At 48.2% G+C, this 21,485-nt stretch overlaps 1 protein-coding gene across 2 annotated transcripts in view; it reads left to right on the top strand.

The window, feature by feature from the left end:
* LOC143844073 (broad substrate specificity ATP-binding cassette transporter ABCG2-like) overlaps window positions 1-13,300 on the top strand; it is a 40,601-nt gene extending 27,301 nt beyond the window's left edge. For both annotated transcript variants that reach the window (XM_077351092.1, XM_077351091.1), the window contains exons 11-16: window positions 1,626-1,715; window positions 5,378-5,502; window positions 7,180-7,334; window positions 7,530-7,619; window positions 10,216-10,331; window positions 11,905-13,300. In XM_077351092.1, the coding sequence (XP_077207207.1) occupies window positions 1,626-1,715; window positions 5,378-5,502; window positions 7,180-7,334; window positions 7,530-7,619; window positions 10,216-10,331; window positions 11,905-12,052 (724 nt within the window). In that variant the 3' untranslated portion in view covers window positions 12,053-13,300. The remainder of the gene's footprint in view (window positions 1-1,625; window positions 1,716-5,377; window positions 5,503-7,179; window positions 7,335-7,529; window positions 7,620-10,215; window positions 10,332-11,904) is intronic.
* The last annotated feature ends 8,185 nt before the right edge of the window (window positions 13,301-21,485 follow it).

The raw sequence follows: 21,485 nt of genomic DNA, 5'->3' as shown, positions 1-21,485 counted from the left end.
CGAAAAACAAGCAGGTCCAAATTGCTTCAGTGATGTCTTTCAGAGATTCCCTGCCACTTATGTGGGATTCCCCCACCCCCACCCCACACACACAAAGGCTCTGTTCCAAGGACAGCTAGTGAACTTCAACCCTCTAGAAAAGTCACAGAGTAATGGAGAAATTCAGGTGTGAGTTTTTTAAAATATGTATACTGGTCCTACAGTACTGAACAGACATTTGACAGGATGTCAGATCAGCCTCTTGTGGTGCAGAGTGGTAAGGCAGCGACATGCTATCTGAAGCTCTGCCCATGAGGCTGGGAGTTCAATCCCAGCAGCAGGCTCAAGGTTGACTCAGCCTTCCATCCTTCCGAGGTGGGTAAAATGAGTACCCAGCTTGCTGGGGGGTAAACGGTAATGACCGGGGGAGGCACTGGCAAACCACCCCGTATTGAGTCTGCCATGAAAACGCTGGAGGGCGTCACCCCAAGGGTCAGACATGACCCGGTGCTTGCACAGGGGATACCTTTACAGGTCAGCCTCACAACAAAGCTTGAGTCCAGTGGCTCCTTTAAGACCAACAGTGTTTTCCAAAGTTTGAATAAATCTTCTTTGGTCTTAAAGGGACCGCTGGACCCAAGCTTTGTCCTGCTGCTTCAGAGCAACACAGCTGGTCAGGCATCAGAATAAGTCAGCCTCGGTGTGTTGGGGCAGATCTGTTTTGCACCTGCAGCATCTTTCGAGCAAGCAGGGCCAAGTGTTGCTTTTTGCTGCCTCCTGGGTTTTCCAGGCAAAAGAGGTTGGGAGGCGGCCTGCCGTTATGTACTAATGACTTATTGTCCCATTTCTACACCGCCAGTCCCGGCCAGCTGTGTTCCAACCCTGCTTTCCCCACCCGAATGCCAGCCAGGCTAACCAGGGCCCTTCAGACCAGCTAAGCGGGACCTCCTACCTCTTCAACCGTTGTTTCCCAAAAGCAGGCTGGAGCACTCATGCCAAAGTAATTCTTGCAGTACTCTTTGCAGGGCCAAACTACCAGGAGCAGCTCAAGCTACTGAAGGAGGGGCAAGGAGGGGTTATCTTGGCAGCTGCAAAGAAAGACATAATTACCAAGGAGATCTCCTGGAATTGCAGTTCCCCTGGAGAAGATGCCTCCTTTGGAGGGTGGCTTCTGCAGCTCTATGCCCTGCTGCGGTCCCTTCCCAAGCCCACCTCTCCCCACCTCCCTCACGCTGGCAACGCTTTTGACCACTCTGTTAACAATGGCCTGGTTGTCCCAGGGACAGGATGGCTCAAGTGTGGCTTTTGGAGACTTTGGCTTCACTTTTGGAGACTTTGGCCATGTTTCCTGGCATTTCACACGCTCAGGTGGTCGGTTTCTGTCTTGACAAAGGAACAGATTCCTAGTAGTCTAAAATTATTTTTTTAAGTTTCGAGAATTCACTTTTTGGCACAGCCCTCTGAACTTGTGCAGGCAATTTCTGAAGAATGTTCTGGTGTCCTATGAATGTGGCTTCCTTGTAACCTGCCGCAACCTGTATTGTGAGCACAACGACATTTGGGGACATTATGGCCAGACAAGACAGAGGCCTGTTTCTGCAGGAATTCAGGGTGGTGTTTGACTCCATTCTGCTTGCCCCTTTCAGGGTTGGATCCCTGTTTTTTGTGACCACAAACCAGTGCTTCTCCAGTGTGTCTTCCATTGAGCTGTTCATCAGGGATAAGAAACTGTTCATGTAAGTATCAACCTTCTTCACAAGGGAATGTTTTGTATGCTAAATTAACATTGCGGGCCACTCTAGACCTAGAAATTAGCAATAAATCTTTTTTTATGGCAGGCTTGGACCAACAGCGGAATTCTTACATTGGACCAATTGATGATTTTTTTGGTCATTTCATAAAGTAAGATCTAGAGATCATTTGCCAACTTCCATTGAGCAGCAGGATTTACAAGTGCCACCTCTGCTGCTATCTAAATATAGCCCTGTGGTTAAGTATCTCAGAGTTGCCTTTGCTTCTGGAAACGTTAATTGAATCAGTGCAGAAAACGAAAGCTATAATATTTGTCTAAGTATCTGATGCCAATTAATCAATAGGATATGTAGAGACCGGAGAATGACCAGTTTGGTGTAGTGGTTAGGAGTGCGGACTTCTAATCTGGCGAGCCGGGTTTGATTCCCCACTCCCCCACATGCAGCCAGCTGGGTGGGCTCCCCACAGCACTGATAAAGCTGTTCTGACCGAGCAGAGATATCAGGGTTCTCTCAGCCTCACCCACCCCACAGGGTGTCTGTTGTGGGGAGAGGAAAGGAAAGGCGACTGGAAGCTGCTTTGAGACTCCTTCGGGCAGAGAAAAGCAGCATATAAGAACCAACTCTTCTTCTTCTTCAGTAATATCAGGGCTCTCTCAGCCTCTCCTCCCTCACAGGGTGTCTGTTGTGGGGAGAGGAAGGGAAGGCGATTGGAAGCCACTTTGAGCCTCCTTCGGGTAGAGAAAGAGGCATATAAGAACCAACTCTTCTTCTAGACTAAGAAACTAGAACTTAAAATATATACTTGCTCTCTCTCTCTCTCTGGATTTTAAGTTATTCAGCAAAAAAAATTATGTTTTAGATATATTGGCCACAATAGCAAATGGTTAGGGTTAGGGTTAGGGTCTTATTGTTTTATATTATTGTAGCACACTGCTGTCAGCTGTGGGTGCTGTAACGCATAGGGTGCATTCCTTAAACATATGTTTTGTGCATGTTCAGTCATCCATTTTTTCCTGGGAAGAAGTTATTACTCATATTAATTTTGTATTAGAATGTTCTTTGATTTCTGAGAGTGCTTGTGTACTTTTAAACTCTCTGCCTGTCTCTTTGCTGGTCAACAAACAGGGACTCACTGCACCTCTGCAGCTAAAAGACTCACAATCTTTAACGTCTCCTGTGGAGCGGAATAAATAAAAGAGTAAGCCCTAAGGGGGAGGAGAAAGGGCGGGCTCTGTCCGGGATAAAAACTCAGAGGGTCCAATCAGGAGCCGTGAAGTGTCACTCCATGACCAGTGACCGCGAAGTGTCACTCCATGGCCAATCAGCCAATGGGGAGCTGCGCAAAGCGCAGCTCCCCATTGGCTGCTTGGCCCAGCCTTGCCTTGCCCACCCGGGGACTCACCGCACAAGAGAAGAAGCAGCCTTCCCCGATGGTGAGTCCTCCCGGTGGCTTCCCCTCGTCCTCGCAGAAGGAGCAGGGACGCTGCGTCGCAGACGCCCTGTCCCTGCTCCTTTCCCGCCCGGGGTCCCTTCCCAGTGGGCATTCCCCACCGCCGCTTCCCTGCACCCAGACACACACACACACACACACAGCCTCACCAGCCAAACCCCCCTGGCCGCCCTCCCCCTGACTTCCTCTCCCCCACCCCACACCCATGCATGCACTCCTGTCTACCCCCTCTTTCCTCCTCCCCTCCCCCTCCCGATACCCCCCGCCATTCCCCCCCATTCACCCCCCCTGTCCCCTCCCCTTTCACCTGCCTCTCTGCCTGCCTTCCTTTCTTCCGTCTTACTTCCTGACTTCCTCTAATTCTCCACCTCCTTCCTGTCTCTCTGTCTTTCCCTCTTACTTGCTTCCTGCCTCTCTCCTTCACTTTGTTTCTTTCTCCCTTCTGCCCATCCCTTCACCACCCCTTGCCCTTTTTTCTCCCTCCCCTTCCTCCTTTCCTCTTCTTCCTTCCCCACAGTCTGTTCTCCCCCTCTGCTAGGGCCGCTGCATTTCTTCGACTGCGGGCTTATTCTCTAGTACAACATAAAAGAGTTCTAAGATTGAGGACCTTAGAACTCTATCACTATTTTAATGCATGTCATAAAGACAACAAACAAAACCAGGTGGCCTTATTTTTAGGCATTTTGAAACTTTTCATAGAAACTCACCGTTGTTATATTTTTATAACAGGTACTTTGTATGTACCTGGTTTTCTTTTCTTTTTTTGATAGATGCTTTTTAAAAAATGCACACCAGAATTCTGGCACAGGTGGTGGGTGCAGCCACAAAATGTTCACCATCCAAAATTCAGCCCTGCACATACCCACACGTACACATAAACATACAGATAAAAGAACCTAAGTGCAGGAGACAAAGGAGTGATCTTTTAAAAATACACTCGGAAGGAAGAGAGAGAGAGCAAGAGAGGGAGAATAAAACCAGCACTGCAGTGGCAGCTGCTACCACATTAAGACCCCTCCACCCCAAACCCTGCCCTCCCTAGACTGTACCCCCAAATCTTCAGAAGTTTCCCAGCCAGGAGTTGACAGCTCTTAAGATCACTCAGCCCCCCTGGCTATGCTCTCTGATGGTTGATGGGGGGAGCTTCGCTCACTTGATGCTTTGATTGGGGTTGTTGGTTTTAGGGGGAGTTTAATGGGCTTTTATGTAAACCGCCTTGAGCTTTGGAATAGGGCAGGCTATTGAATGAATGAATGAATGAATGAAAATGAATGAATGAATGAATGAATGAATGAATGAATGAATGAATGAATGAAAATACAAACAGAGCTAGTTGTGCGACTCTGATATGCATGCAATCAGTAATAGTGAAAATCCAGCCACAAATTGTCAGGGACTGAGGTTATGTATAACTCTAACGGTACCTCTTCACTATTTCACTCCTACACCGAAGCTCTGCTTAACAGGAGACCTTTTAATCTACACAGCCATTCTGAAATGAGCAGAAGCCCCACCTAGTCCTGTCCACTTTCTAGAAGCACGTGGCCTGCGCCAGGAGGGGGCTGACAAGCGCAGTGGTCCTCATGGGCACCATGTTGGGGATCCTTGATCTAATGGACAAAAAGGAACCAGTCACATGCAGACATGCTGCCGTGTCTGCATGAGGAACATGGGGCTTCTTCAAGGGCTTGGGAGCAGACGTGCCCCTGGGATTCTGTGCTGGGAACTGAGTTTCCAGATGCAAGCAGGGGACTGTGGTGCCTTTCTGCATGCACTCTTCTCCCAGCCTTTGTTGGCCCTGGGAAGCTGCTATTTGCCCCACTGGGGGCTGCCCCTATGTTTTCCCAGTGGGGTAAACACTCTCTTCCAGGGGGCACTTGAAGTGGAGGAAGGAGCGCAAGGAGGGAAGGCCCCTCTGTTTAAGGGCTGTGATCCCAATTCAAATCAAACTACTCACCCCTCAAAAAAATATTTGGGAAGGGGAGTTCCCAGCACAGGACTCCAGGCACACGTCTCTGGAGAGTCCATTTGCCTGTGCTCTGGGGACTTTGTAATGTCTGAATCAACCCTAAGACAGATCAGCAATGGCCAAGAATCAGGCAGACTTGAATAATTTCCCACACAATTGGGTGTTCTTTGCCTCCTGATATGCACCCCTTCTAGCCGTGAGCCATGTCCTGTTCTGCCCCAACAGCCACCAGTATACCAGCGGCTACTACCGAGTGTCAGCCTATTTCCTTGCTCTGATGTTTGGAGACCTGCTGCCCATGAGGACCATGCCGGCCATCGTGTTTTCATGCATCACCTACTGGATGATCGGTAAGGCGGATGCTGCAGAGCCAAAACCGTGGCGGAAAAGGGCACAGCAGCGGAACTTCCCTCCTTTTGTCTTTTATTGCCAAGTAGATTTGCCAGCTTCCAGGTGGGGCCTGGAGATCTCTCGGAATTACAACTGATCTCCAAGTGACAGAGATCAGTTCCCTTAGAGCAGGGGTAGTCAAACTGCGGCTGTCCAGATGTCCATGGACTACAATTCCCAGGAGCCCCTGCCAGCGAATGCTGGCAGGGGCTCATGGAAATTGTAGTCCATGGACATCTGGAGGACCACAGTTTGACTACCCCTGCCCTAGAGGAAATGGCTACCTTGCCAGATGAATTTTATGGCCACTCCAAACCCTGTCTTCTCCAGGGTCCACCTCCCAAACCTCCAGGAATTTTCCAGCTTGGAGTTGGCAACTATACATCCAGCCCTTCTCACCATTCCAAAAGAAACGTTGCCTCTAATTGGGTCAGTGAACAGAAAGTCAGGTCTTTCTATAAACCTGAAATACGCCCTAGATTTGCAGCAAAACAAAATGGTAAAAGAAGCACTTGTGGCTTCACAGAAAGGATGGCCTCAGTGGCTCACCTTGGGCCAGTCTCACACGCTTTTTGTGTAACCTGCCTCCCAGGACTGGATGATAACGATTCAGGCTGCTTTGGGCTCCCACTGTGGAGAGAGGTGAGGAATAAATGTAGAAAATCAGTAATAAATATAGCTGAAGATGGGGACAGATAAAAGAGTAGTCCAGTATCGGGCAGTTTCATGCATTCAAGATCTGTGGAACTAGAAGGGGAAGTATTTCACACAGATTTGAACCCCTGACTCTAGAGCAGACCACAAAGAAGTTTTGCCCAGAAATCAGCAATGTTACCCAAAGCAGTTGGTGCGGTCAGGAGATCCGTCTGTTGCAGGAAACTAGTCTGCAGCCTTTTATGCACCAGTGTTTTCCGTTGCTTTCACCACGCATCCCTATTGGGTTTTCTTTTGGTGTTGCATTTCATGCCACTTTCACTGCACACATGTGTTGGGTGTGTTTTTCCGTTTTGCACTGATTTCCCTCCATTCAGTATTCAGTTCACTTTCCGGTTGCTGTTTCCCCGTGGTTCCTGAGAATGGTCTTGTGACTTTTATTCCCTCCCAAGCCAAAGGTTTTTCAAAAAGCATAATGATTCCCTTGGATATTTTCATCTTTTGGAGGCCCCTCTTCCACCACCTGTATTGAGATGCCCCAGCCATCATCCTCCCTGTTCACCAATAGATAAGCTCTAGTTCTGCTTTCTACAAGTGCAGGTTAAGTCTAGCTCATTGGTAATACTGGAACACTAGAGAAGCCTTTCATGACGTTTTAGTTCTGGCTAAGACATCACTGAAGACAAGCTTGCTTTCTCCGGGGCATATTTGGGCTGTGTTGGCTTTGTACCACATTGCGACATTGCGACATTAAAGAATTTTTGTTTGTATTTTCACCAGTGCCAGCTTGTTTTCCTCCTCCTCCTCCTCCTCCTCCTCCTCTTCCTCTTCCTCTTCCACTTCCTCTTCCTCTTCCTCTTCCTCTTCCTCTTCCTCTTCCTCTTCTTCTTCTTCTTCTTGTGTTTTCTAGAGGGCCTGCCCTTTCTGCCAGTGATCGCTGGAGCTTGGCTGCTCACCAAGCCTCTCTGTCCTGCTGTTTTTAGGCTATCAAGCAGAGGCTGGGCGGTTCTTCTTCTTCATGCTGACGCTGGTGCTCGTCTCCTACACAGCCACCTCCATGGCCTTGGCCATTTCCGCAGGGATGGACGTGGTGGCCATTGCTAACCTACTGATCACCATTTGCTTCGTCTTCATGCTGGTAAGCCTGGTCTGAATCAATAACCTAAAAACTCCGGCCTCTTCCACGGGAGCAACGTAAATGGCTGCCAAAGGGGAGATGTATTGATGGGCAGTTCTCGCTAGGCCTGACTGAGGTTCTTCAGCAAAGGACTTTCTCCTGAAGAATATATTGATGTCTCCATTTTCTCCCCCTTCTTCCCCTCAAAAATTCTAGATCTTTTCAGGCCTATTGGTGAATCTTCCCTCTGTGATGGGTTGGCTGAACTGGCTGAAGTATTTCAGCATTCCTAGATATGGCTTGACGGTTAGTACCTGCCCTTTTTTATTTCCTCTGGTACCAGGATCGAGAAGGTTTTGTAAGTGAAGCTGGATAGTGTGGGCAGGAGAGGAGAAGAAGCAAGTCTCCTGGTCTGAGCAGCCACATGCTGAGTGCCATTGTTATTCCGGCTTGGCATTGCCAACTCCAGGCAGAGACATTCCTGGAGATTTTGGGGGGGGGGGGGGGGAAGGGGAGGGACCTTGGAACAGTGGAGTTTGGGGAGAAAAGGGAACTCAGCAGAATCCATCCTCCAAAGCTTTGTTTTTAATCCTTAACACTATTTCACTCCCTTATATATTTGGGAAACAGCCTCCTGGGAGGAGACTGTCCAGGGCCATGTCTGTCCAGGTCCACCCTGATTGGCCCTCCCCTTCCAGCTCCCGCCCTCCCTCCTTGCCTGCTAGAAGCCTTGTTGCTGCAGCCTCCATTGTCTCCCACGAGGAGAGGCAGGGACAGGGCTTTGCGGCCCACAGGTACGCTCCTGCTGGGAGGGAGCCGGGGGGGGGGCAGGGGTTGACGCCTCCCTGAGGGCCGCAAAGCCCTGTCACTGCCACTGGGGGGGGGGCTTTCCACTCCCTTTAGCCCGCTTTGCGGGCCACCCTCTCACGCCCTCCTGCCTGCCACCTCTTTCAAAACCCTTTTTAAAAATGGGCTTTGATACTAGTAGTAGTAATAAATAGTGAAAGGCTGCTTGGTAGTTTGGTTTTGATAAACTGACTGTGGATTTATTAAAATCACCAATACTAAATGTATTTTATTTATTTTACTTTTTTTGAGATTTATATTCCGCCCCATTTTCATAAACTCTGGCCTGATTACAGAATGATAAAGTGCACATAAAATTCCTGTATATAGTAAACTTTAAATTAATCAAACTAAATGCAACATCAATCTATACTATAAAATCAGAGTCCAGTCAGGCACCTTTAAGACCAACAAAGATTGATTCAATGCGGGAGCTTTTGAGTGCAAGCCCTCTTCCTCGGACTACTTCAGACCAACACAGCTACTCATTTGAATCTATCCATACTATAAAACAAGGGTAGTCAAACTGCAGTCCTCCAGATGTCCATGGACTGCAATTCCATGGACGTCTGGAGGGCCGCAGTTTGACTACCCCTGCTATAGAACTTTAACGTATCAAGTTAAATATTACATTTTAAAATATTAAAATTGCCCATCGTGCTTTCTCTCATGGCCATAGAAGGGGGTCGTAAAGAAGGCTTCAGTAAAGGTTTCACCCTGGCAGAACATCTCTGTCTTATCAACTCTGCAGAACTGTTGAAGGCCCCCCAAGGCTCTGACCTCATTTGGCAGAGCCTTCCACCAGGCTGGAGACAATGCCGAGAAATCCACCAGGCTGGAGACAATGCCGAGAAATCCCTGGTTCTGGTTGAGACCAGTGTGATCTCCTTGGGGCTAGGAAACCTGAGCAGACTTTTCTCACTAGATCATAGTGCCCTATGAGAGACATAGTGAAAGAGGTGGTCCCACAGATATGAAGGTCCCAGACCGTTGGGTGAGAACCAAAACCTTGAATCTGATCCAGTCCCCAGTGTGGCTGGGGGACCAGAGGTTGTGTACGAGCTCTCCATTGGATCCCTGGCTTGCAGCCATGATCTAGACCAGTTGGAGCTTCTGGAGCAGGTTCAAGGGATGCCCTACTTAGAGTGAGCTGCTGTAATCTAGCCTAGAGGTGACCATTGTGTGGATCATGGTAGGTCAGATGTCAATAGATAGGGTGCCAACTGCTGTTCCTGGTGCAGATGATAAAAGGCTTGGTGGGTGACATTTGTGACCTGGGCCTCCATACATAGTGAGGCACCCAGAGTCAACGGGCTAGTTGAACTCGGTCATGAGTTGGGAACTGTAGCAGCCCATCTGAGGCACGTCGACCCAGACAGAGGAAATCCATCATAGTTGGATTTAACTTCAGCCAACTCCACTTGAGCCAGTCTTCCTCAGCCTCCAGGCATCTGACCAGAGAATCTGGGGGTGTAGGCAGATACCCCTCCATCAACATAGCTGGTTTTTTATTGGCATATTGATGACACGCTAGGCTGAAACTCCAGATCCGTTGGGCAACGAGGTACATAAAGATGTTAAATATATATAAAAACAGTAGTGTTCGAGACAGCATTTAAATTGGAGATTAGAAATGAATAGTATAGGATTGCAATCCTATATTGCAATAGTATAGGATTGCAATCCACAGCAAAGTTTATTGCAGCTCTCACCTGCTTTACTGCTTTGCAGTATCTGGTAATTGTACCTGGTAATTGTACCTGGTAATATGTATCTGGTAATTGTACCTGGTAATATGTATTAGTTGGAGTATATCTCGGTTCAGGAGGTTTGTTGCCAGCACTATTCTCTCATTCTGTGTGATCCCAGTCCTATCACTTGTCTCACTGGTAGTGTTGTCTTCACTATTTAATATCCTGCAATCTGCCTTGAGTCTCAGTGAGAAGGGTGGGCTGCAAACAAAATAAATTCACAGACTAAATACCGTAGGCTAATTTGGGGGCTCACCTGACCATCTGCATTGTTCCTCTAATGTTGTCTTTGGTTTTCAACACAGGCCCTTGAAGTGAATGAGTTCAGAGGCTTGTGTTTCTGTGGCAATAATCAGACCAGCGTCACTGGATGTGTGGCTTTGAGCAGCTGTTCCCAGGATTCTTCCCACCTTGGACAAACGTTAGTATCAGCCTCTTGCATTTTGGATAATAACAACAATTGGTTCTTTATCTTCTTAAATGTTGTCCCCATCTTCAAGAAGGGGGAAAAGGAGGATCCTGGTAACTACCAACCCATCAGCTTGACATCTATAGCTGTCAAAATTTTAGAACAAATAATCAAATAATCAGTCCTTGAGCAGCTAGAACAACGGCTGTAATTACTAGAGTCTGCATTACTTTCTCAAGAACAACTCATCTCAGATTAATCTTATCTCTTTTTTTGAGAAAGTTACTACCTTGCTAAATCAGGGGAATGCTGGGGACATAGTTTACCTTGATTTCAGTAGGGCTTTTGATAAGGTTCTACATGATATTCTTATTGACAAGTTGGTAGAACGCGGTATGGATCCTATTACAGTTAGGTGGCTCCAGAACTGGCTGACAGATTGAACCCACTGCTTGTAAAGGGTTCATCATCCTCTTGGAGAGGAGAGACTAATGGAGTGCTTCAGGAATCTGTCCTGGGCCCTGTGTTGTTCAACATATTTATAAATGATTTGGATGAAAGAAAACAGGAAGTACTCACTAAATTTGCAGGTGACACTAAACTGGGAGGGCTAGCACATACCAGATGAATCAGAATACAAGATACTCTTGACAGGTTAGAAAACTGGACTAAAATGAATAGAATGTCAATCGTGATAAATGTAAAGTTCTTCATTTAGGTAATGAAATTGAGGTCACTGTGGGTAGGCAGGTAGTTGTGAGTGTCTTGCATTGTACAGGGGGTTGGACTAGATGACCCTGGAGGTCCCTTCCAACTCTAGGATTCTGATTCTGTGGAATTGAGGACTGCTTACTGCTCCTCCTGAGCCTACTTACAATTTTGTACTATAGAAAACTCCACTGAAGGCAAGTCATTTTTCTGCAGCAGGAAAGCCTCTAGAAAAGCCCAGGCAGGACAGTTCCGATCTGGGCCCCACCCCCAGCCAATGAGGTCATCTGCTGCTCCCTATTAGCCCCCTGAGGCAATTATACGGCTCTGTTGTAAGGGTTTTATGGGGTTTTATTGTGGGGTTGAAATTCTGTTACCCGTCACAAGCTGGCAACGGGAGTAGCATGCTTTAAGTCAAATTATAAATAAAAATAAATAAAAGGTACAACGAGAATAATGTTTCTGACAGAGGTATCTTCGAACTATAACCGACTCCGATTTAATTGCAAAACGAATTTGCATGACAGCAGGAAAGTTTCCAATAGAATAGAAGCACATAGAAATCAGAGCTGACATCTCTGGGGTAAGTTATAGAATCATAGAATCATAGAGTTGGAAGGGGCCATACTTGATGAGTAGTCCCTCCACCCCCTCATCTAGATCATTAATAAATATGTTTTATCAGGCCCCGAGCCCTGAGGTACCCCGCTACTCACCTCCCTCCAGTCTGATGAAAAGTTAACCCAGTTTCAACTATGGCCTTGGCTTAGTAAGCAACATGTGTGTTTGGGTCTGCTGAAATGGTTTTTGTGTACAAACAGAGCGCTTGTCTCGTTAATGGAGAATTCTCCAAATTTGCAAATTATTTTTTTAACAGCTGCTCTGGTGAGCAATACCTCTGTGGTCAGGGAGTGGAGCTGACCGACTGGGCCATGTGGGAGAACATTGTCGCTCTCCTCTGCATGATAGTCATCTTCCTCACAATCGCCTACGCCAAACTCCGGTTCATGAAGAAGTTCACCTGACCCTCCTCCTTCAGCTGGCGTTCAAGAAGTCACGCTTCACAGAACCAGTGGATGGACTGTTTTCTCAGCCCACTTGGAGTCTGGTATTGCACCAGCCACTGTGGGTGTCCAGTCAGTAGTTTTCTCTATTTGTGTTCTCGACTTGTGAATTGCTATATAGCTTGTTTGGATGAACAGCTAGATTCAAATCCAGAACCATCTGAGAGGCCAGTAAGATTCTGGGGGTGTGACCTTTCACGAGTCAAAGCTTCCTTTGGACTCAGCTCCAGCTGTTCACTGCAGACCAGCATGGCAATGCTCCTGAAACTAGTTTGCACCAAGGGGTGCTTGGGGGAAGGAACCCCCCCAGAAGCACAAAGTCCTTCAGTAGCTGACCTGTATGTCAGGCAAAATAAAGGTGTTATTAATTGAGACCAGCTCCCATTCGACTCTAAGCATCGCTGGCTTGCAATTGCTAACTTCTGCACCTTTGCCCTTATCCCAGAACTTGGGAGGGCCATTGGTGAAGTAGTCTAATTCAGACTGCCTGAGAATCCAACCTGATGATAAACTGATGCTGTATACCACCCTGTGCCAGGCAGATTAATTGTCCCTGTCTTTTCGACAGAAGAACAGAAACTCTTGTTTGCAGCTCACAGCTCACAGGAGTCCTCACTGTGCTTTAGTCAACCTGTGGTCCTCGAGGTGTTCATGGACTACAATTCCCATGAGCCCCTGACAGCGTTCACTGGAATGTGTCCAGAGGAGGGGCTCATGGGAATTGTAGTCCATGAACATCTGGAGGACCACAGGTTGACTACCCTTGCTGTAGAGGTCTGGCTTGCTTATTTAGGTGTTTGTTTTGCCACTTATTGCAGTCGAGGGGTTTTCAAAGTGAGGGTCTCTCAGAGGGAGTTTGCAATTGCCTCTCTGTGCACGGCAGCCCTGGCCTTCCCAGACAGCTTCCCATCCAAGTACTGACCTGTTGGACCAACTTGACCGCTACTGAGATAGGAGGAGATTGGGCTGGGCTGGGCGGGTCAGGGTGCATCGCTTTCTGCTTACTGTGCTCTTCCTCAATCAAAGGGAAGCCACTTAGGATGCTTCCAGTCAGGACACACCATGTTATTTATCCAGGAGGGGGGGGGGCTAATTGTTATTATATTAGAAACTGATGTAAACAATATCATGTGATCATTTTTATAGAGTTAAAGGAATACTGTCATGGAATTTGTCATTCCAACATGTAATAAAGACCATATTCAACAAGCTTGTCTAGATGTTCTAATCTACAATGTTCTGTGTAAACCACCCAGAGCCGTATGGAAGCGTGGTATAAAAATCCAGATAGATAGATGGATGGATGGAAGGTAGGTAGGTAGGTGGATGGGTGGATGGATGGATGGATGGGTGGATGGATGGATGGATGGATGGATGTGTTGTTGTTAGGTGCAAAGTCGTGTCCGACCCATTGCAACCCCACGGACAAGGATCCTCCAGGCCTTCAAGCAAAGGTTGGATACACACTTTTCTTGGATGCTTTAGGATGCTTTGGGCTGATCCTGCGTTGAGCAGGGGGTTGGACTAGATGGCCTGTATGGCCCCTTCCAACTCTATGATTCTTGCTATCTGTTTTATCTGGCCGCAGTGCTGTATTAAAATAAATTAAATTAAATTACCTGATGGTCATCTGAATTAAATTCACCCATTCCTGTCCATTTTAGTTCACTGATTCCTAAAATGTCGGTGTTCAGTCTTGTCATTTCTTGTTTGACCACGTCCAGCTTGCCTTGATTCATGGATCTGATGCTCCAGGTTCCTATGGAATAAAAATCTTTACAGCATCGGACTGTCTTTTCGCCACCAGTTACTTCCACAACTGAGCGTCCTTTCGGCTTTGGCCCAGTCGCTTCATTCATTGTGGCACTACTCGTACTAGCCGTCTGCTCATATGTTGGACACCTTCCGACCTGAGGGGCTCATCTTCCGGCGTCATATCGTTTTGCCTTTTGAACCTGTCCATAGAGTTTTCATGGCAAAGATACTGGAGTGGTTTGCCATTTCCTTCTCCAGTGGATCACCTTTTGTCAGAGCTCTCCACTATGATTTGTCCATCTTGGGTGGCCCTGCACGGCATAGCTCACAGCTTCACTGAGCTACGCAAGCCCCCTTGTCATGGCAAGGCAGCGATCCTTGAAGGGGATAAATAGATTAGCGCTAGGATTTCTCTGCTGTTTATAATAACACATTAACTTGGATTGAAAAAGCTACATTCCAAATTCAAGTCGTCTGTTGATGATATGAGGAAGGTCTCTTATTCCAGCTGGCTGCAGCATGAATCTGGATGTTAGAGGAAACCGGCATGCTGCTACTGTATTCTCTTTGCTTTCTTACCCTCCAGAAAGCCATGCTGCCTGGTTTTGGGGGTCTGATAAGAAGTGCTATTGTATCACATCAAAACTAAACAGCTGGTTCCTAGTCAGCTTGGGGAAGGCAAGGGGTACGTTAAGGGAAGACAGTGGTAGATACACATGGCCCATGTCCAGTCACCTGCCAGGAGTGTGCAAGTTTGTCTTTCTCCTGAAGGTAATGGATGACACTTGTCATAAGCGTTAATTCGTAGGCCTTTTAGATCAGGGGCCTGGAGGAGAGGATTAGTGCCCTGCATGAAATCAAGCAAGGAGAGTATTTTGTTGACAGGAGATATGGGAACTGTATAGCGATGAAGAGACCAGTCCAAAGGACTATGTAGAGATTTACTCTTCTATGGACACACACTCTGTGTGCTACAACGTGAGTCTGAAGGTGTTGAGCAAGACGGCACAGAGCCACTGGAGCTCAGGAATAGAAGGCAGGCCCTTCTGGGGAAGATGGAAGCAGCAGCAAGGGCAGAGGAGGAATGAAAAATTAAGGTTGGGGTAAAGAGGGCATAAGAGGAAATGGCAATGGAACATCACGTGACCCCCCCCCTCCCAATTCAAGAGGTACGTTATTTGCCAGGGGCAAACATTAGGCCAGGTCAAATGGAACCAAAGGTGCCTCTACTCCAATGCCTGAAGCAAGGGCAACAGCAGGAAGAGTTTGAGCCTCTCATACAGACAGAGAGAGATGATTTAGCAGCCATTACAAAGAATTGGTGGAATGATCCCCATGACTGGAGCGGGGAAGCAGATGGATATCAGTTGCTCAAAAGAAACAGAAAGGTCGAAGAGGAGGTGGAATGGCGCTGTATGTGCGGAGAAGACAAGAGATACTAGAGGAGAAGAGTGACACTTAGTTGGAAAGTATCTGGGTGAAGGTAAGGGAGGGAAAAACAAAGAGTATAGCGGCTTGCATCTGCTACAGACTGCCTGACCCAGGTGTGGGTGTGGATGCTGCTCTCCTTGAGCAGGAGGCAACAGGACCTTGTAATTATGCGTGACCACCGTTTCCACATGGGTGTTGGGAAAGGAAGTTTGCTAAGTGTCCAGAGTCCTGCAACTTGCTGACCTGCCTGGCTGACGATTCATTTATCAAATGATGGGAAAACCCACAAGAGGTTCAGCCATGCTCAACTTAATACTGAGCAACAGGCAAGAGTTGGTGGGTGGAGTGAAGGAGGGGGGGACCCTAGGGGGCAGTGACCATGTCGTCCTAGAATTCCTTTTGAGATGGAGAAGTTTGTGGTAAGATGCTAGACTTTCTTAGGGGAGACTTTAATGAATTCAGAGACATGATGAGAGTGATTCTGTGGACCAGAATGCTGGAAGAGAAAGGAGCAAGTGAAGGGTAAGCTCTCTTTAAACAAGAGCTGTTGCATTCTCAAGCCATGACTATTCCAGCAAGCTAGAGGGATTAGTTCACCTCAAGAATTTCACCCTACTGTGTTCCTCCTCCCCAAGTATCTGTCCAGCTGCTGCTTAAAGGGGAGCTCACTAAAGACCTTTCAGCAGCAGCTAGGCAGATCCTTCTCCTGGATGCTTGAGGCTGATCCTGCATTGAGTAGGGGGTGGGACTAAGCCTATATGGCTCCTTCCAACTCTAGGATTTTAGGGTTCTAACCCCAATCTCCACAGCCAACACACCTGGAGATGGGAGCAGTCCCTGAACATGTGATTTAAAGCTGTCATGCATGAGCTGCACCATCAATAGGCCTCCCAATAGGAAGCCTGGATCTGAGTAGGTAGAGCATGACTGCAACACTGTGCTATTTGTGCCATTACTGGAGATATTGCTTTGGGTGGGTCGTGTTCTGCAGCCCACTGTCAATTACGTTTTCAGACTTCCTAAATATCTTGAATTGACTTTGCTGGCAAGAGGGAAATCGCTCTGAAACGTTGCTCCTATTTTGATTGTTAACCACTGTCTGTTAGTGGGGGAGTCTTAAGGGTCTCCCTCTTGTCCCCCTTGGGGTATACCATGCGCAGACTCCCCCCCCCCCACAAGGCGCAGAGATGTCAGGTGTAGCCCTTGAGTATTTGAAAGAAGCACACCAGAACCAAGCATCTGTAGAAAAGTATATTAAAAGGTATTCTGAGGCTACCACAAAACAGTAGCAGTACAGAGAACCAGAGTGACAAAGATTAAAGGAGACAATAACCCTCTCTGTATCTCGCCTCCCCCTCCCTCTGGGAGATGAGCGCAGTCCAGAAAACCTGAGTTTTTTACTTTATCTGAGATGTTCCCACAGAGCCCTTGCGGAGGGAAGCCAGGAGGCCACAAGACATTTTGAAGTGCCAGGGCCGGGGCAATAAGGATGATCTAATGAGGCAACTCGAACCAGCTGCCCCCAATAACACTCAGGTGCAAAAGCCTAAGCAATTTGATGTTATGCAAATCTGGCCCAGGATGCCTCTGGCGGGCAACTTAAACATATATGGCCTGGAGTTGTCATCTTTCCTAACCCAGGCTGTGTTTGTGTGGGTGCCAAATACCAGCCTGTCCTCACATGCCCCTCCAAATAAAGGTCAGAAGGGATCATAAATTCCTGGAGAGCTCCTAATTACCATTTTAGGAAAGGGAAAGAAAAACACGCACAGAACAGTGCCTGAGACCTGCACAATCACATCCCCTGTTGAAACAGCCTGTGCTACCACATTGGAACTTCCTTTTATGTGCTGCTATGCAGCTGAAAGTCCTGAAGGGTGAGGGTCCATCTGCCGATTCTGGCATTCTTTTCCTTCATGAGGTGCAGAAAGGCCAATGGGGAATGATCTGTCTCCACCACAAAATTCGTCCCTAACAGGTAGGCTTCAACTTATTCAAACCCCGGACCAATGCTAAACCATCTTACTCCATCACACAGTAAGCCTTCTGCCTAGGCAAATGGTTCCTGCTCAGATATACTAGAGCAGGGGTTTTCAACCTGTGGTCCTCCAGATGTTAATGGACTACAATTCCCATGAGCCCCTGCCAGCAAACACATGGGAATTGTAGTCCATGGACATCTGGAGGGCCACAGGTTGACTGCCCCTGTACTAGAGGGTGAAGCTCACCATCCTCACCCTCTGGCATCCAAGCCCTGCCCAGGCCCCTCTCAGAGGCATCTCCTCTCACAGGGAACATCTGATCACTCGGGGGCCTGAGGATAGGGGCTTGCCCCAGACACTTCTTCACTTGGTCAAAAGACGCTCGACATGCAACAGTCCATCCCATGGTCACGGGAGCTTTCTTACAGCATAACTCATTCACGGGGGCTGCTATTTCTCCAAACCAATTGCAGGATCTTTGATTGACTAGGCTGAGAAAAGCCTGCACGTCCTTTTTGGTTTTAGGGATGGGCCAATTGACCACACTGCTTCTTGGGGCCAAATGGTCCCTGCCCCTGCTACGTGACCCCAAACTCCTTTACAGGCAAAATGACATTTAGAAATATTGGCCGTGAGGCCTGTTTGTCTTGAATGCTTTAACACCATCTCCAAGAGATCTAAATGTTCAGTCCACAAGGGGCTGAACAGGCTTCCTCAGGAGGTGGTGGGTTCTCTATTGTTGGAGATTTTTAAACAGAGGCTGGGGAGCCATCTGACAGAGAGGCTGATTCTGTAAAGGCTCAAGGAGGCAGCAGGTGACAGTGGATGAGCAAGAGGGTTGTGAGTGTCCTGCATAGTGCAGAGGGTTGGACTAGATGACCCAGGAGGTCCCTTCCACCTCTATTATTCTATGACTAGGGGCAAAGCCTGTTGTCTCCAAGAATACAACGGGCGCTAGAGCTTGGCAGTGGGAAGAGGAAGGGGAGGAGTTGTCCAGTCTGTAAGGGCATGGGGTTGAATGTGTGTGTGGGGGGTAGGTTGTGGTGGCATGGTGGCAAATGAGGGCATGGGTGTGGAGAGACGGGTGTCAAGAACCTGTGGTGTGAAATGGTCGTTGAGTGTGGGAGAGGACTGACCTTTGGGAATTTTGGCATAGTGGTTGCAGATGAGCTTTCCAGAGCCATGTCCTCAGATATGTGAAGGGAAAATCAGACTGGAGACTCTTCTTAGGGGAAGATTACATGGCAACCAATTCCCCCCAGTTCTGCGTCATTTCCCTTCTTGTGTGAATTAGGCCACATTCACCAAAATGCCCCTCTGCCCTAATACACATAGGGTAGTCACAGTACACAGGTGTCCACCCTGTTCCTTCTGTCTCCCATATTTTCACTGTTGGTAAAATGTTATGTGGCCACATGCTTCTTTCATGGTTGCTCCTTAGAAGAACGGATTTTTGTACCCTATTGCTTACTACCCAAAGGAGTCTCAAAGCGGTTTACAAACACCTTTTCCATTCGTCTCTCCACAATAGTCAACCTGTGAGGTATGTGGGGTTGTGAGAGATCTGAGAGAACTGGGAATGGGCCGCAGTGACCCAGCAGGCCTCAGGTGTCTCAAAGCATTTTCCAATCGTCTTCCCTTTCTCTCCCCATAGCAGACTCTACATGAGGGAGGTGGGGTAGCGAGCCTCACAGGGAAGCTGGCAACCCTAAGAGGAAGACTCCCTGTGCACAGCAGTCTTGACCTTAGTAAGGTTTTTTATACGGGTTTTTTTTTAATTTGCCAGGCCAAGGTTATTTGCCAGGCCAATAAGTCATTTCAGTTACTATGTGTCTCCAGACATTTACTTGTTCTGTGTTTACAGTTTCAGGCTGTAAATATTTATTTAGATCTTCCTGCACTTTCCAGACTCACAGGACTGATGCTGGTCTGCCTGTCTGTGCCCTAGAATACAAACAGTTGCTGGTAAGGGCTGGCCATAGCCCATAGCCCAGGAGGGACACTCCTGCACCACTCCCTCCCTACTGCAGGCAAAAATGGCTCATTTGAAAGCTGGACTCTGAGGCATTGTACGATTTTGAAATCCCACCTCCAAATCTTCCAACCCAGGGGTAGCCAACCTACAGGTGTGGCCTGGAGAGCTCCTGGAATTACAGCTCACCTGCAGAGTATAAAGATCAGCTCCCCAGGCAGAAAGGGCTACTTTGGACAGGGTTGTGGTAGAGAAGAAACATTTAAGGCTTCCCACACAAGTTGTTGTTGAATTGAAAGACTTGAGGCCTACTGCACAGGGTTGTTGTGCAGATGTAACAGGAGACAAAAGAGCCAGTTTCCTCTGCAGAATAACGCTGTGCAGTGGCCTCAAACCTGCAGAGAGTTGCAAAGAAGAAAAACACATGGCTTGGCTGTGTCTAACCTCCGGGCAGAGCAGTATTTTTAGTGAGAATGGGCTTTTCTGTGGCCTCCCTGTCAGGCAACTGTTTGGCAGAAGGGGAAAGTCCCCCCCCCTCTAAAGGAAGGCCCTCAGTCTCCCCTGCGTTGCTCTTGGAAAGGCCTCCTCCCCTCAGTCAGGGCCTGTCAGAGGCTCCTTCGCAGCAGGCCTGAAGGGAGGGAGGGGGAGCACTCTGCAGCCTCCTGCCAGCTCTGTCAGGGTTCTGAGGCCATTTGCAGTTGGACATGACAGTTAGGGCAGCCTTGGGGTGAAAAGGGCTGGCACAGCCTCTGTTCTCATCCCCCTTGGCAGCCCTGCTGACCTCCTCTCCCTGCGGTGGTCAGGAGCAGACTGGCAGCCAGACTGGGCTGGGTGAATGAAATTCTGGTCTGTCCTGGTGAGGGGCCAATAGGAAGGTGCTTCACACACCTCCCCATTGGCTGCTTGGCCCTGGATGGACACTCAGAGGGCCCAATCAGGAGCCGCTTCGCGGCTCCTGATTGGGCCCTCTGAGTTTTTATCCTGGACAGGGCCCGCCCTAACTCCTCCCCAGGTGGCCTTACGCTTTTATTTAACCGCAGGAACGGTTAAAGATTCTAAGTTCCATCTAAACATGAGGAAGAAGTTCCTGACAGAACAGTTTCTCAGTGGAACAGGCGTCCTTGGGAGGTGGTGGGTTTTTAAACAGAGGCTGGATAGCCATCTGATGGAGAGGCTGATTCTGTGAAGGCTCAAGGGGTGGCAGGTGACAGTGGGTGAGCGAGAGGGTTATGAGTGTCCTGCAGGGGGTTGGACTAGATGACCCGTGAGGTCCCTTCACATCATCTTGCTGGCTTTGGCAAATTCAAGTCCCTGCAGGACAGGGTCCATCAACCTCTGGAACAACTTGCTAGCCCCATTTAAGCTGAAGGGAAGTTAGTCATGCCCTTGAGGGCAGGCAAAAGCAGTGCTGCCTGAGGGATCCGTTGTTAAAGGAATCTGCCAATAGCCATCGTTCAAATCCATGGTGCTAATAAATGAAGCCCTTGATAGCTCCTGCAGCAAGTTTTCTTCCCTATAAGTGGGATCCAAAATCATTAGCTGATTCAATTTCCTATAATCCACACAAAAATGGTATTCCACAGCAGCCTTCTCCTTTGGAATAACCACTGTGGGAGAATCCCACCGTGAGGTCGACTCCTCTTTGATCCCCCACTCCAGCATCTGTTCCAGCTCTTCAGCTACCACCTCCTTCATCTTATCATTCAGGGGCTTGGGGCTAGACCGGACAGGCCGATGATCTCCTGTGTCAGATGGTGCTGAGTGGCCTCAGGAACCTTTGAAAAGATGCCATCATATTTGCCCAATAGCTTCTGGAGCTCAGCCTGCTGTTACCCAGTCAACAAAGGGTTAACTTTCAGTCCTCCCTTTTCCTCACTCTCATCTCCTCCCTTTGATGCAGCTGAAGCCTGTTAACCTGGACTGCCTGAGATATCCTTTCCAAACCCTCTCCACAGTTGTCTGTGCAAAGGAGCTCTCTCTCTATGGCTGCTCTCAGCCCAAATATTTTCTCAAGCAGGCCTAGATCCCCTTTGCAAAAAGAGCTCACATGGGCCTTCCTGTCATGATAAACCTTTTGCCCTTGTTGGGCTTCTTTGAAATACACGTCGAATAAGGCTACACCTTACATCTTGCCCTGCATTAACCTCCTCCCCTCCCTTCCCCCTTCCTTCCCCCATGGACCATAACATTTGCAGGGGCCCAGTGAGTTTTTGACAAAACCCAATTTCATTGAGGGGGTACCACCCGAAATTCG

The sequence above is a fragment of the Paroedura picta genome, chromosome 8, assembly GCF_049243985.1.
Source record: "Paroedura picta isolate Pp20150507F chromosome 8, Ppicta_v3.0, whole genome shotgun sequence".
Taxonomy (NCBI): domain Eukaryota; kingdom Metazoa; phylum Chordata; class Lepidosauria; order Squamata; family Gekkonidae; genus Paroedura; species Paroedura picta.
This window is presented reverse-complemented; position numbering and strand designations above follow the sequence as displayed.